A 15,268-nucleotide genomic window follows, 5' to 3' on the forward strand; every position below is an offset into this window, starting at 1 on the left:
GTAGGGTCTCCGGTGCCTGTCGAGGCGGCAATCCCCGAACCCGGTGGTGGACACCGGAAGTAAGGGATGCCGTCAAGCTGAAGAAGGAGTCCTATCGGGCCTGGCTGGCTTGTGGGACTCCTGAGGCAGCTGATGGGTACCGACGGGCCAAGCGGACTGCAGCCCGGGTGGTTGTGGAGGCAAAAACTCGGGCCTGGGAGGAGTTCGGTGAGGCCATGGAGAAGGACTATCGGTCGGCCTCGAAGAGATTCTGGCAAACCGTCCGGCGCCTCAGGAGGGGGAAGCAGTGCCCTACCAACGCTGTTTACAGTGGAGGTGGGCAGCTGTTGACCTCAACTGGGGATATCACCGGACGGTGGAAGGAATACTTCGAGGATCTCCTCAATCCCGCCGTCACGTCTTCCATTGATGAAGCAGAGGCTGAGGGCTCGGAGGCGGACTCGTCCATCACCCAAGCTGAAGTCACCGAGGTAGTCAAGAAACTCCTCGGTGGCAAGGCACCGGGGGTGGATGAGATCCGCCCTGAGTACCTCAAGTCTCTGGATGTTGTGGGGCTGTCTTGGCTGACACGCCTCTGCAACATCGCGTGGCGGTTGGGGACAGTACCTTTGGACTGGCAGACCGGGGTGGTGGTCCCTCTTTTCAAGAAGGGGGATCGGAGGGTGTGCTCCAACTATAGGGGGATCACACTTCTCAGCCTCCCTGGGAAAGTCTATGCCAGGGTACTGGAGAGGAGAATCCGGCCGATAGTAGAACCTCGGATTCAGGAGGAACAGTGTGGTTTTCGTCCCGGTCGTGGAACACTGGACCAGCTCTATACCCTCTACAGGGTGCTGGAGGGCTCATGGGAGTTTGCCCAACCAATCTACATGTGCTTTGTGGATTTGGAGAAGGCATTCGACTGTGTCCCTCGCGGCGGCCTGTGGAGGGTGCTCCGGGAGTATGGGGTCCGGGGCCCTTTGCTAAGGGCTATCCGGTCCCTGTACGACCGGAGCAGGAGCTTGGTTCGTATTGCCAGCAGTAAGTCAGACTTGTTCCTGGTGCGTGTTGGACTCCGGCAGGGCTGCCCTTTGTCGCCGGTTCTGTTCATAATTTTTATGGACAGAATTTCTAGGCGCAGCCAGGGGCCGGAGGGGGTCGGGTTTGGGGACCACACGATTTCATCTCTGCTCTTTGCGGATGATGTTGTCGTGTTGGCCTCATCAGACCAGGACCTCCAGCATGCACTGGGACGGTTTGCAGCCGAGTGTGAAGCGGCTGGGATGAAAATCAGCACCTCCAAGTCCGAGGCCATGGTTCTCAGTCGGAAAAGGGTGGTTTGCTCGCTTCAGGTTGGTGGAGAGCTCCTGCCTCAAGTGGAGGAGTTCAAGTATCTTGGGGTCTTGTTCACGAGTGAGGGAAGGATGGAACGGGAGATTGACAGGCGGATCGGTGCAGCTTCTGCAGTAATGCGGTCCCTGTACCGGTCTGTCGTGGTAAAGAAGGAGCTGAGCCGCAAGGCGAAGCTCTCGATTTACCAGTCAATCTACGTTCCTACTCTCACCTATGGTCATGAGCTGTGGGTCATGACCGAAAGGACAAGATCCCGGATACAAGCGGCCGAAATGAGCTTTCTCCGCAGGGTGGCTGGGCGATCCCTTAGAGATAGGGTGAGAAGCTCGGTCACTCGGGAGGAGCTCAGAGTAGAGCCGCTGCTCCTCCACATTGAGAGGGGTCAGTTGAGGTGGCTCGGGCATCTTTTCCGGATGCCTCCTGGACGCCTTCCCGGGAAGGTGTTCCGGGCATGTCCCACCGGGAGGAGGGACATGCTGGAGCTGCTCTAAATATGTGCTCTAAATATGTGCTGTGCTATTAATTAAAGATAAAATATGATAGAGCAATAGAATGAACAGTGAAAGTAACAGAATCTCATACAATGCATTTTAGCAGGCTTAATTAAGCATGAAAATAACTGAAGGAAATATATCATTTATCTTCATCTACACAAATAACAGAAACAATCACATTTATTCACGTCACGAGTCACGTTGAAAAAGCAAAACATTTTTTTCATATCAGTTTAATGCTTTCCCCAAAATCACAGATATGAACTCCAACATCTTTTAAAATGTTAAAAGATTAACAGAAAGTAGAAAGATACAATCCAGATGAACTATTCTCTAGAACTGTGTAACACCCAAAATTACTCATAAGAAAAGAAAATCTCTGCTTACATACCACATAAATCATATTAATCATCAAATCTCTGCTCACACACCAAATAAATCATATAATATGGACTGATTAATCAATCATCAAATCTCTGCCCACATACCAAATAAATCATATAATATGGACTGATAAATCAATCATCAAATCTCTGCCCACACATCAAATAAATCATATAATATGGACTGATAAATCAATCATCAAATATCTGCCCACACACCAAATAAATCATATTAATCATCAAATATCTGCTCACATACCAAATAAATCATATTAATCATCAAATCTCTGCTCACATACCAAATAAATCACATAATATGGACTGATTAATCAATCATCAAATCTCTGCCCACACACCAAATAAATCATATTAATCATCAAATCTCTGCACACACACCAAATATATCACATAATATGGACTGATTAATCAATCATCAAATCTCTGCCCACACACCAAATAAATCATATAATATGGACTGATTAATCAATCACCAAATCTCTGTTCACACACCAAATAAATCATATAATATGGACTGATTAATCAAACATCAAACAAACTTGTCATAGCATAACTCTTAAGCATCACCTACTGTTAACCCCTAACTAGTGCCTATATGCTACAACACCACACTGTGTGAAATAACAACAACCAGCAAAAATAGCTACTCGGACAATAATATAAATCAGCCATTATGCCTAAATATCCTACTGTATATGTAAAGAAATTAATAAAATAATTTCAGAATTTTCTTTTCATTGCTTTTTTTTTTTGCTTTTTTTTTTAGCATCTCTGTAATAAGGTCTATTCACAAAATAAGCTGACAGACACATGTGCCATGGCTTCAGCAGTTAAGAGCAGGGTTGTCAGTCCATTTTAACCAAATTAATTGCATGATATGCCAAGTAATTAACAATTTATTCGCCCTCATGTCATTCCAACCCCGTATAACTTAAGATTTTATCCTGACACACTTTTTTCATCTAAATTAGGAAAACTGAAACCTCAAAAAAAAAAATATATAAAAAAAAACACTTCTAACTGCCACAAAGTAAATAATTGGTTGTGTTGATAAAATGATAATTATATTAAGTTAATGCTTGAAATTGACAGCCCTAATTTAAAGATTGATAAAGGTCAGACTTTACTCTGTCACACGTTTCAGAGACTGAGCAGGGTTGGTGGCGTTCCACGCTGCAGGATTGCGATACTCCCCCTCCTTCAGTAGGTAAGGGGGCTCAGTGGTGTAGTGAGGATCCTCATAGAGCTGCCAGATGCCTTTGATCACTCTACAGGAGCGAACCACTTTTATACCAAACTGGACCTCAACAGAAGTACAGTCAACCATGGTCTCATGCATTGGATCTTCAAAATTCTCCTGTTCATAGAGCTGGATCTTAAATGATGTCACACGATTAAGAGACTGCGCAGGAACCATGCTGGTGGCGTCCCACGCTGTAGGATTGTGATATTCCCCCCGATTCAGTAGGTAATGGGGCTCAATGTAGTCACGACCCTCAAAGAGCTGCCAGACACCTCCGATCACCTTACAGGAGCGAACCGCATTCATAGCAAACTGGTCCTCTACAGAATAACAGTCAACTGTGGTCTCATGCATTGGGTCTTTAAAATTCTCCTCTCCATAGAGCTGGATCTTAAATGATGTCACACGTTTCAGAGACTGCGCAGGGTTGGTGGCGTCCCACGCTGCAGGATTGGGATACTCCCCCTCCTTCAGTAGGTAATGGGGCTCGTTGTAGTCACGACCCTCATAGAGCTTCCAGACGCCTCTGATCACCTTACAGGAGCGAACCACTTCTATACCGCAGCGGGCCAAAGATGGACAGTCCCCTGTGATAAAGCAGTTGTTCCCATTAAACTCTTCTTTATCGTAGACCAGAATCACACACTTGAAGGAGAGAGAAAAGAGAGAGGTTGAGATAAACTTTTTTTCCTCATTGAGTCAGACAAGGTTATCAAATCTCTGCACACACACACCCAAAGAAATCATAAAAGTTGTTGAAATAGCTTATTAACAACAAGTGTCACCACTAAAGGCAAAGCATCAATTGTAAAGTGAACCTAATTAATTTAATTAACTGCGTGAACAATCGACACATTTAACACTATGAAGAGTAGATCCTACACTGCTTCAGTGTTAGTTTTAAACACGTGTGGCTGAGACTCAAATACACGGAGTGTTCATTTAACAACAGTGATTTTGTTGTGCATTATTAAAAAATCTTGACTATTTACATGGTTATTATGCAGAGTTTGTGTGTGACTTGTCTGTGTGTGGAAATTCTGCATGAATGATGAATAAACTATAAACACACACCTTGCCGAGGCACCACCATTTGAAGCACTCCTTAGCGTCCTTCTCCTCCTCATCAGAGTTCTTTGTGTAGTAAACCCTACCAACATGTTCAATGAACTTCTCCGGCAGAAGACTGGATACCTGCCGATACAAGAGAAATTAATTTGTAATTCTAACACCTAATCTAATGATATGTTAATGAAGATTATATGTAATTCTGTAATATTTTGAAATGCCAGTTGGTATGAGTACCTCGTATTTCTTAATCTTGTAGCCTTTAGTGGGTTTCTTCTTCTTGTAGAAGTAGACACGGTTGATGGGGCTTTCACCATTGGGGTTTTCACCATTGGGTTTTTCACCATTGGGGTTTTTATTTTTCTTATTATAATCCAGTTGAATTACCTGTGTGAGAGGAGATTACAGTGTTACAGTCACTAAAAAGTGTTGAAGAAAAATCAAAAGAGTGGAAATTTTGGAAATTCTGAACACAACTTACTTCAGTGCTGAAATCCTTCTTATCCAAGAACACAGTCGGGTGACGTTCGTTCCATTCATCCACTGCTTCTTTCCAGTTATGCTGGAGGATTGAGCATTAAAGTCAAACAAATAAGAAAAAATTATCTACATGAGAGTATATCATTATCTGTGCATGTCATTCAGCAAATAAACAAAACAGAAATTTCTTATTGTTTTTTTACCTGCACGTTTTCATTGATTGTACAGGTTATGAAATTATGAAATGGCAAATCAAATGCAATATGATTTGTTGGTGCATCTGTAACAGGTCAAAGAATGACAAATATTTTTGCAACCTTTCATCTTCTATTTTCTATTGTTTGTGAGTTTATTTCACCAAAATATTGTATTGTTCAGTCATGTCATGGTAGCTTATAGGTATTGGGAGAGTTATTTGTTGTGTAAGTGCGCCCTCTATTGGATAGGAGCTAGAGTGGTGGTCATATACTGAATTTTCGCCGCGTTCTTTTCTCAGTCTGCATTCTACTTGACTGAGAGAGGTATGTGTTCGCGACAGCACAATGTAAATTTGAGATATACCTGTTAAAATTTTAGTTTCAATGCACATGGCAACTTGTATGTGTAATTTATGATGAGTGCACTTACATTTAATCGAGATGTGTCGAGAACTTTGCTGTTTTGAGAGTTTGAGAAATTGCTAACATAGCTAACCATCCCTATGTTAGCGATCGTCATTCTATCCTCTTGTGTCGTAGCCCAACTTTTTCAGTTGTCCTTTTTCTTATGTTAGGCTGATTCTGATCGAGGATCCTGAACTTTTGCTCTCTTTGAAATTGAACAGGTACACTGTAAAAACGACAACTCAAAATTGTTCACCTTACTAAGATTTTTGCATTCACTGACAATAAAATTGCTAGTTGGAACTTGAACTATCTGCTGTAAGCCACTAGAACTCACTTTCAGACGTTTCTGAGGAAAAGTTCATCTTATTTTATAAATTGAGTTGATTTTATTTTGAAGTTGTAGTTGACACCCAGTTAGAGTGAAGTCAAGAACTACAACTGACTTAAGACAGCCTTAGATGAAATCAACTGAAGAGAAAAGAAGACATTAAATGTCTCAGCAGAGGAGGATTAAACAACTCCACAAACAGCATTACCAGCTTCACTTATTACTAACCAGACTGACTTTTTTTAATTTTCTGTTTTAATGAAATCAATAGTTGTATTTTAAAGTCACCATGATGGTGGTTAGCGTTTGCTTTAGTTGGGCTCTTGACCCTTGACTCTTTAATAAAACATATTCTCTGGCTGCTATAATTGTGTGTTTATAAAACACATTTGTTACAGCAAAAAAGCCAAGAGAAAACAAAAAGGTATCAGGTGATGTTGGCTGTTTATTTTTATATTGTTTTATTCATAACAGAAGCCATTTTTTTACAGCATGAAATCTAGCAGTGTTTATCAAAAAAAATAAAATAAAGTAGTTAGTGCTCAAAAACCGTTCATCTATAGCATTACTTAGACTCACACAGACATCAAGAAACAGCATATGAATCTCAACAATGGTGACAAAAGCTACAAAAAATCCAGATGCATAATTTATTAATGCCGCAATGCATGCTGGGAGATAAGGGTGAGTTTTGATTGGTGGTACCCAGCATGCACTGCAGCATGAAGCATTTCATTGATTGTCACCATTGTTGAGAGTCATACACTGATTCTTGATGTCTAAGTAATAATGTAGAAGAAAATGTTTAATGCACTAAATGTTTTTAAAATGCTTTATATTATTTGATTAACTGTTGGATCTAATGCTGTCAAGTCACACAGCTACTATAATAAAAAATGTTTTATAAAAAAACACATAACCCCAATAATCAAAGCATTAGACACTGAAAAAGATGATTCAGGCCACTATATGATGATCACACCTTCATCAATAAACAGCCAACATCACCTGAACTCAAAATAGTAAGCTTTTACAGACTTGAAAGTTCCAGTAACTTGAATTAAAAAAACTTAGTTGTCAGAACTTGAAAAACTTAGCTTACGCAACTTAATAATTGTAGTTCTTTAACACTTAAAAAAATAAGTTGATATCTTCAACTCAAAAATTCTGTGCAGTCGGTTGCCTTGAAAATTTAAGTTGAACTAACTTTTTCTTTTTTACAGTGTATGTACTCCCAATAGAGCTGGTAAGTCCCGCCCCTTCCGTAAAACCCCGCTGGACCTCTAGGTTGAAAAATCGTCAATGCAAGTGAATGGGAGAAAATAATTATTTTCTGGTCCCGTTTGAATTGTGCCATGAATGTGAACATATGTTGTCTGTGAATTTTTTATATAATCTTTCATGTTACGAGTTTGACAGTATATGGTATGATTCTTCGGCTAGCAGTTGTGGAAAAGACATAACGAGAAAGACTACATGTCGCCTATGTGACGTAACCCCATAAAGTTGACTTACCCGTGGTTTTCGCCAACCTCAACGATTTTGTCCTCTCCCTGAAAGAAGGCGGTGAAGTGCACCAAAGACACAGTCATGTTTAGCGGGATCCGTGAGCTAGTGTCCGTGTGCGAGTGGTGGTGACGTTTCAAACGCGTCGAAAGCAGCGAAGAGTTGTAGTCCATAAAGTGCTCTCACACAAAGTCTAACCGTATCAAACTTCTACCCGCTAAATTGTAGCATTCTTCACACGAAAGATTATATAAAAAATTCAAAATAATTATTTTCTCCCATTCACTTGCATTGACGATTTTTCAACCTAGAGGTCCAGTGGGGTTAGCGAAGGGGGCGGGACTTACCAGCTCTATACCAGGTTAAGAATATGTGTTCATTTAAAAAGTTTTCTTGTATTGATTAATGTTCAATGGCACTGAAAAGCCCAGATGTAAAGCATGTACATGTTGCTTTGCGCACGTTACTTTATGTATTAACTATTGAAAAGTTTATTTCATGTTGCATAATGTTAATGTAAGTGCTAAAAGCCCAGAGTTGAGAACAGATATAACACGCAATATGACACAAACACATAATATATATAGGCCTAATGTGATTATTTTCTCTAATTATTCTTTTGTATTTTATTTTCTGATTTTTGAATGTGATTATATGTTGAGTCTGCATTCTACTTGACTGAGAGGCTGATTCTGATCGAGGATAGAATCCTGAACTTTTGCTCTCTTTGAAATTGAACAGAATAAAGTGCCTTGAGGAACATCAGTGTCCTGTCGTCAGTGCACCAGAACACAACGCAGTAGTTGGCGAAGTACAGACTACCAGCTGGATCAGTATATTATTAGCAAATTGGAACAGCCATTTAAAGCCCTATTCGCACGGGATTAGTATTACCTAGGGACCTCCGGTAATTTGTAATAATTGCAGAGGTCGTCTGTGATTTTTATCTCGTGCGAATCTGCCATGTCTGTAAAAATGTCTGTAAAAATTCCCCCGAAAATTACCTACTGTATTTCGGCCAACACAGGGGTCCTCTGATAATACCAGTCCCGTGCGAATCCCCATGTCTGTGATTTGGGCTGTTTTTCTGTGAGCCTATCGTTTCCTAAAGAACGTAATAACCATTATGGGCCGTTTAACAGTCCATTTTACGTCTGTATTAAAACTATATTAACAATAAAATCTCTCGATATGCTCTACTCCAATCCGATTATAGTTTTTCTCCAATAAAAACTATGAAGTGCTGCAAAAGAGAAAACAAACTACAGTAAAGACGTGATCTGGATAGACGTCCATCCTGTAGAGTGTTGCCAGATTGGAAATGTCCAAGTAGGGGGGGGGGGGGGGTCGGGGTGGTTCTGATTCGGTTCGGGAGTATAGATAAAATACACGCAAGGTCTCTCGCTCCCTCTCTCTACACGTTCTTCCCCCGGTAGACGTACAATCCACAGCTAGATCAATGAGAAGCCCTATTACAACGACCATCATTTGAAGTGTCACACAGTTCTGAAATTATCGTACATTATAGGATTTTTTCCATTATTGATCGTACATCGTACAGAGGTCAAAATTATCGTACAAATACGATAATTATCGTACATCTGGCAACACTGATCCTGTAAGTATCTCAAGAAATCAAAGTGTGAAAGATTAAAAATGATATATGTAAGGAATAATTGACTTCAGGCCGTTGAATTATTAGAAAAATAATGCACACCCGAGGTGGTAATGCGGTCACGACGCGAAGCGGAGTTACACCTCTGTGTGCATTATTTTTCTAATAATTCAACGGCCTGAAGTCAATTATTCCGCTTATACTTCAGTTACCACACCTCGAAACATTGTTCAGATTATGTATTTCAAGACGTTTGTAAAGTTTTTGTCATTAAAACGCTCTTGTATGTAGGACTAATTTCTTACGCATCTAATCCCATGCCTCCGTTGCTAATTCCAAAACGTCATTTTAGAGTTAGTAACGGAGGTTTGAGCCACTGATAGCAGACTAATGCTGAGGACACACGACTAGCTGACACATTCTCTGACTGTTTTCATCGCAGCAGATTTTAAACACCGACTTTGAACACAGACTGAACGCGCTGAACACGCGTTTGGACATGATCAGTCATAAGTATCAAATAACATTCATAACCGGCCTTAAAGTGTGTCCCCGGTTTTATGCAGTTATTAATGCAGTTATTAGAGAGAGAGATGTTGCAATAATGAGACAGAAAAGCATGTGCGTCAATATTATTATTTATTTATTTATTCAATTCCTTTTAATTAATTCAAATTCATTCTTTTTTTTTCTATTATTGACAGATGACAGACTAGCCAAATAAATGAAACACAAAGCCCTTTTAACAAGTAGGCCTATCAATAATTATTTATTTGTTATATTATCTGCAATAATAATCCGTGCTGCTGCAGGACTATCCATTTATTTAGCCTATATTCAGTGTAATTTTCTATTGATTATAGATAGGACTATATTTGTCAAATTAAACTGCATGTTTATATTGATTGTGAAGCTAGACATTGAAAATTCCAGATCAAGCGCATGCGGCTAAATGTTTTTTCTTGTTATGAATTGTATCCTATTTTCCGTTATTACAGTTGACTATGCGAAGTGATATGGAACTGTAATGCGGTCAAGACCTGCCTGGAACTACTTTAGCTGTGCGTTTCCCTGAAAATAATGCACACCTTAGAACGTTCGTCAACCAATCAGATTCAAGCATTCAACGGCCCTGTAGTATAAAATGAAATAAACCAAATACAATGAATATAAAAACAAGCCTATCGCGACGTTTCGGTATTTATAATACCTTCTTCAGGCAGGCTTGTTGTAAATATGGACAAAGAATAAAAGAAAAAGAAGATAATATTATATATTTATACAATAATATGATATTCTATAATATATATAATATATTTCTCTAATAAATTGGTTTTAAATAAGTTCTTTTTTTTTAATTGCAATACTGCAGCGCGATCTTTGTTTCAGCTCGTTCAGCTGAAGTGTGAATGGGTGGGCGCACGCTTATTTGCCCGTGTGAATGAGCCACCAAAAACACAGACGTCAGGGGGTAATTTCTTAATTACAGAGGTACAGGGGTAATACTAATCCCGTGCGAATAGGGCTTAAGTCAGTTTAATGGAGTGATAACCCAGATAGCAACATTGTTTCGGCCCACATCTGGCACTTGTGGAATGCGGATCTGGCCCACATGCAGCGTGGAATTACGGCACTTGGGTGGGCCACTCCTGTTTGCCAGATCTGGGCCACAAGCAGGCCATAGCAATGCCACATGTCAGCCAAGAGCAAAGAAATAAACCAGAACTGGACCTTATCTGAGCCACACAATCTGTGTATATTAAATATGAAGTAATCTCAGCCTTAATAAGCCTGTTAACAAGCAGAATCACTGAAAAAAAGAAGAGAACAGAAAAAGAGACCACTCTAAAAAATGCTATGTTGGCTTTAATTAACTTTTTTATGTCAACAGGTTCCACATAACTTGGTTACGTTGGATTTATGTAACATTAGTTATTTCAATTAACTTAAGTTAATTACATGAGGTTAATCCAATGCCATTTAGTTGAATAAGGTTAACAGTCTTAATTTTGTCCAAAACAATTAAGTTAATTAAGTTCAATTATCCTAAAATTTATATTTTTGCATTCAACCAAAACAAATAAACCAGTTTCACACAGCAAAAGCTCCAGTGTTAAATGAACTCTCCTGGGAGTTTATATGGCTCCAGACTCAAGAGTGTTAAAGTGTTAAAATATGAGTGTTATCTGGGAATGGAATACATCGAATTTGCAAATATGACAATGACAATTTTTACCCTAACATTTAGAAGGGGAAGTTAAAATTTAGTTATAAAATAATGGTATGTTTCTCTATAATTCTATGAACACTAGAATTTTACTCACCTCAAAGACTTCCCCTTCATCTTCTTTTAATCTGGTCTCTCCCACACACTTTGGCAGGCGTCTCCTCACAACATCCTCAAGCTCTTTTCGGGCACCTTTCAGCTTGTCATCAGTGGAGTACAAGATCTCCTCAAAGATGTGATCTGATGGAATGAGAACAATTTCGACTGAACGTTGCTCTGCATCTTTAAAATGTAAACTTTTCTGGTCAAATGAAAACATGTTTAAATCATAAGAATAAACCATGTATGAGTAAGAGTAAGATGCCTTGAACTTGAACTTTACAACTTCTCTTTCCCCCCTTTTGATCTTTAGAATCGTACCTGTGTTTTCAGTTTACCTGTCAGTTTAATGAACTTTGCAATCTTTCCATCTACAGACATCTTACGCTTCTGTGAGAATTCTTTTACATTTGCGATCCTATTCTTGTTGTCATCTTGTGAAGGGAATTCTGAAATTGGTGTGATCTCAAGTGTTTCTTGAGCTTCCAAGAAGGCGTTTGCGATTCTAATGAACAAATTAAAAAACGAAGTATGAAACAGTACATACTGTAACTCAAGCAATAATAAACTATAAAAAAAACAAAGATAATAACTGAGTAAAAACAATAATAACTTGTGTTCAATGATGTTGACGATCTTGTGCTGGTAGGCCTGGAGATACAGGGTGTATCTGGTGTGAAACATGTCATAAACATTATCTGCCACCTATGAGAGACAAAGAATAACACAAACAGTCAAATATTAATATTGAAATGTACAGGCTTTCAATTGTCATTCAGAAATATTCTCAAATTTGGCTAAAGTGGAAACTTTTAAACGTTACAAAGATAATTCCTTTTGGATTGAGCAGTAATTGATCCCTGTCAGACAATGTTTCAGGATACTGCACAGAAAGACTAAATTCAACGTTCTGCTGTTATATACAGTATGAGACACTCACAGTGTTATCCAACAGGCAGAAAGTGATCAGCCATCAAATAAGCAGTGGTAAGTGTATCATGTACCTTGTCCCGGAAGCAGATGTGATTTCTCCCGTCCACATCACACACTCGAGCAGATTTCAGCAGACGCTGATGGTCAAAGCTGTTTGGGATGCCGAGGTAATGACAGTCTCTGAAACAATAAGAGAGGATTTAAATGCACACTCTATTGCTGATGGATATGTAGGCTTGGAATTAAGCCTTTTCCCTGTTATTATTTGATTCACGGGACCGGACACCAGTTATCTTGCCAAGAAAAATCTTTATTCTTAAATGTCAGGAGAGAAACTTTGAGAAGATGTTGTATTCATGCCAGGTCTATGTGTTTCTCTGTGTTTCTCCTTCCTCACCCCATCATCTCCCAGTTTCCCCTTTCTCTCACCTCGACATAACTTTATGTTTCTCTGGGGTGGTACAGTAAGATTGAGCTTATATACATCACAGAGAGACTTACAACTTCCTTGTAAGGTAGAAAAACATTTTGCTTATGTTCTAAAAATGGAATGCATTATACCTCATGCTTACACATGGCACAATCCACTATCCCTCTGTGTATGTGCATTAGTGGTACATTTGCATCAGTTGAAACGTTCCTTTCCTTGAAAAGAACATCCCAACTGTACGCATTTTAAGTATCATCATCAGTGAACATCTCTGCTCAGTGAATGTTGCATTGCACACATACCTCTAAGCAGAATATATTACTTTCCCAGCTACCTGTGTCTAAAATATGATCCTTAAACATGTGTCCATGCAATCTATAGTTTAACTCATGCATTTTAAACTTCATAAGATAATACAGCTGATTATGAATATTAATAAAGAATAATAATACAGATACTTAATATTAAATAATGCAATTATAATAAAAGATGAAATATTAGTCTTCAGATATCACTGATCTCTGACTTTAACCGTACAGAACAAAATTATATTTTCATTTATTTATGATCAATACATTTTATGGTCATATATTAAAGTTCTGTTGGGATTTAAAGTGTTTCTGTTGTCTACATTTTTGTGGGTCACCATTGTAATAATAATACATAAAATAAAGAAGTGTGAAGTCCGCACACTGAAAATTACTGCTCCAAAAGAGTTTATTTTAGCAACGTTTCGACCCTCAGGTCTTCATCAGGCTCATAATAATAATACATACACATAAATGCAGTTTATCATTGTCCCAACACTCTTTTGTATTTTTTTTTTATATTAGCAATTCACAACTTTGAGTAAAACATCCTTGAGAAATTTAAGGCAATTGTTTTCCTCATGTTTTAAAGTACGTTTCAAGTAATGTTCAAGTACACTCAACTCATTTTGCAATTACAATGTGAATATATTGTAAATACATTTTCAATATATGAAAATCAGCAATTTGTTATGTATTATTCAATATATTGTAATATATTACCAGTATATTAGGACAATATATTATTCAGTATATTTATACAATATAATATATTGATCATAAATATATTTTCTTTCCATAAGGGACACTACCTTAAAATGGAATGTCAAATTTTAATTAATATTTTTAAATTAACATATCTTTACATATTTGGTTTCACATACTTCACATACTTTTGGTCTTAATGTTTTTAAAAACATAAATAAAGTGAATCAAACAACATTTGTCAGAATTTCTAGTAGACTAAATTACATGTTATTTTGCTCAGATTTTTTAAATCACTTGAGTGTGATAGTGCGATCTCTCTTCTAAACATTTCTCAATTACTCAGCATAGTCTATATGAAAATATATGAATTAAAAGTTTAATGTGATATCAATAATGACATTTTAACTACCGGTATTTATGCTAATGGACATTTAAGTCCTTCACAATGTAATAATTATGTATAAATAAACAACATAAAAAAAAAAGAAAAAAAAAGAAGAAAAAGTTTACCTTGCAAAATAGTCCCATTTGCGCACATCAATTTCGTTCCATTTATTTACCACAATCTCATACAGGAAATCCTTCTCCTTAGGCCTCCCCGTCGCTGTCCACTGGAAGAGTAAAAATAACTTCAGTACAATATAACTTGTTGGACACTCACTGAAATGGCAGTGTACAGGACTGTTTACCTCTGGAGTTGCAACCCCCTCAATTAACTTTTTAATAAAGGTGAGATCTGTCTTCTCCAGATAACTTCTCAGTCCTTTTTCCTCTACTATGTCCAGAAACAAAGAAACCGACACCACCTCGTGCTATACAAAATATGAAACACACACACAAACAGAAATATGTATGAATAGCTACAGAATCAGTACAACTCTTCAGTACAAGAATTCTACAATTCTTAGAAATAACATTTATATACTCTAATTAGAATAGATTTATCTGTCAGGAAAATTAACTGAAATGAACATCCCAAATAATAATAATAACTATTATTATTATTGCTCCTACTTAGATTTCCAAAATACCTGCAATACTCCGACTCTGCCACAAGGAAAAGTGTTTACGTCTGCTCAGACCCTGACGTGGTGGTAAGCACTTTCCACGTCAAAGACTGTTTTTATAAATATGAACTTTGGCATAGATTGTAGTGTACACACACTCTAAGATTAAATCTCAAAGATCAAAAACGCATGTTTTATAACATTCCAACCAATCACCGACAGGGGTGGGTGTTGTGAGGTTTTGTGCTCGTGCACAGCTGCACGCGACGTCGGAGCTGAAGAAGAAGCTGGCACAAAACCTCACAACACCCAACCCTGTCGGTGAGTGGTTGGAACACTATTTATTTTGGTTTTGAGTGGTGGTAAAAGCTATTGTTTTTTGTGTGCAGATCTCAGAGCCTAGGCTGCCTACAGAGACGCGTTTTTTGACGGCATGCTTATGGGGCGGGCAGCTAGCGGATCGTTAGGAAAGATTACCCACTAA

At 38.5% G+C, this 15,268-nt stretch overlaps 1 protein-coding gene across 1 annotated transcript in view; it reads right to left on the minus strand.

Annotated features, from left to right (window-relative positions):
• Nucleotides 1-1,981: 1,981 nt before the first annotated feature.
• The window catches only part of LOC311279830 (uncharacterized protein), a 52,562-nt gene continuing 39,275 nt past the window's right edge, over nt 1,982-15,268 (minus strand). Inside the window, exons 15-24 of the mRNA XM_084391583.1 lie at nt 14,467-14,589; nt 14,288-14,388; nt 12,403-12,511; nt 12,012-12,103; nt 11,737-11,903; nt 11,397-11,539; nt 5,020-5,100; nt 4,776-4,925; nt 4,545-4,664; nt 1,982-4,115 (exon numbers count right to left, since the gene is read on the minus strand). Of these exons, the coding sequence (XP_084247709.1) occupies nt 3,351-4,115; nt 4,545-4,664; nt 4,776-4,925; nt 5,020-5,100; nt 11,397-11,539; nt 11,737-11,903; nt 12,012-12,103; nt 12,403-12,511; nt 14,288-14,388; nt 14,467-14,589 (1,851 nt within the window). The 3' untranslated portion in view covers nt 1,982-3,350. The remainder of the gene's footprint in view (nt 4,116-4,544; nt 4,665-4,775; nt 4,926-5,019; nt 5,101-11,396; nt 11,540-11,736; nt 11,904-12,011; nt 12,104-12,402; nt 12,512-14,287; nt 14,389-14,466; nt 14,590-15,268) is intronic.

Source organism: Rutilus rutilus, assembly GCF_951802725.1.
Source record: "Rutilus rutilus genome assembly, chromosome: 2".
In the NCBI taxonomy this organism is placed as follows: Eukaryota; Metazoa; Chordata; class Actinopteri; order Cypriniformes; family Leuciscidae; genus Rutilus; species Rutilus rutilus.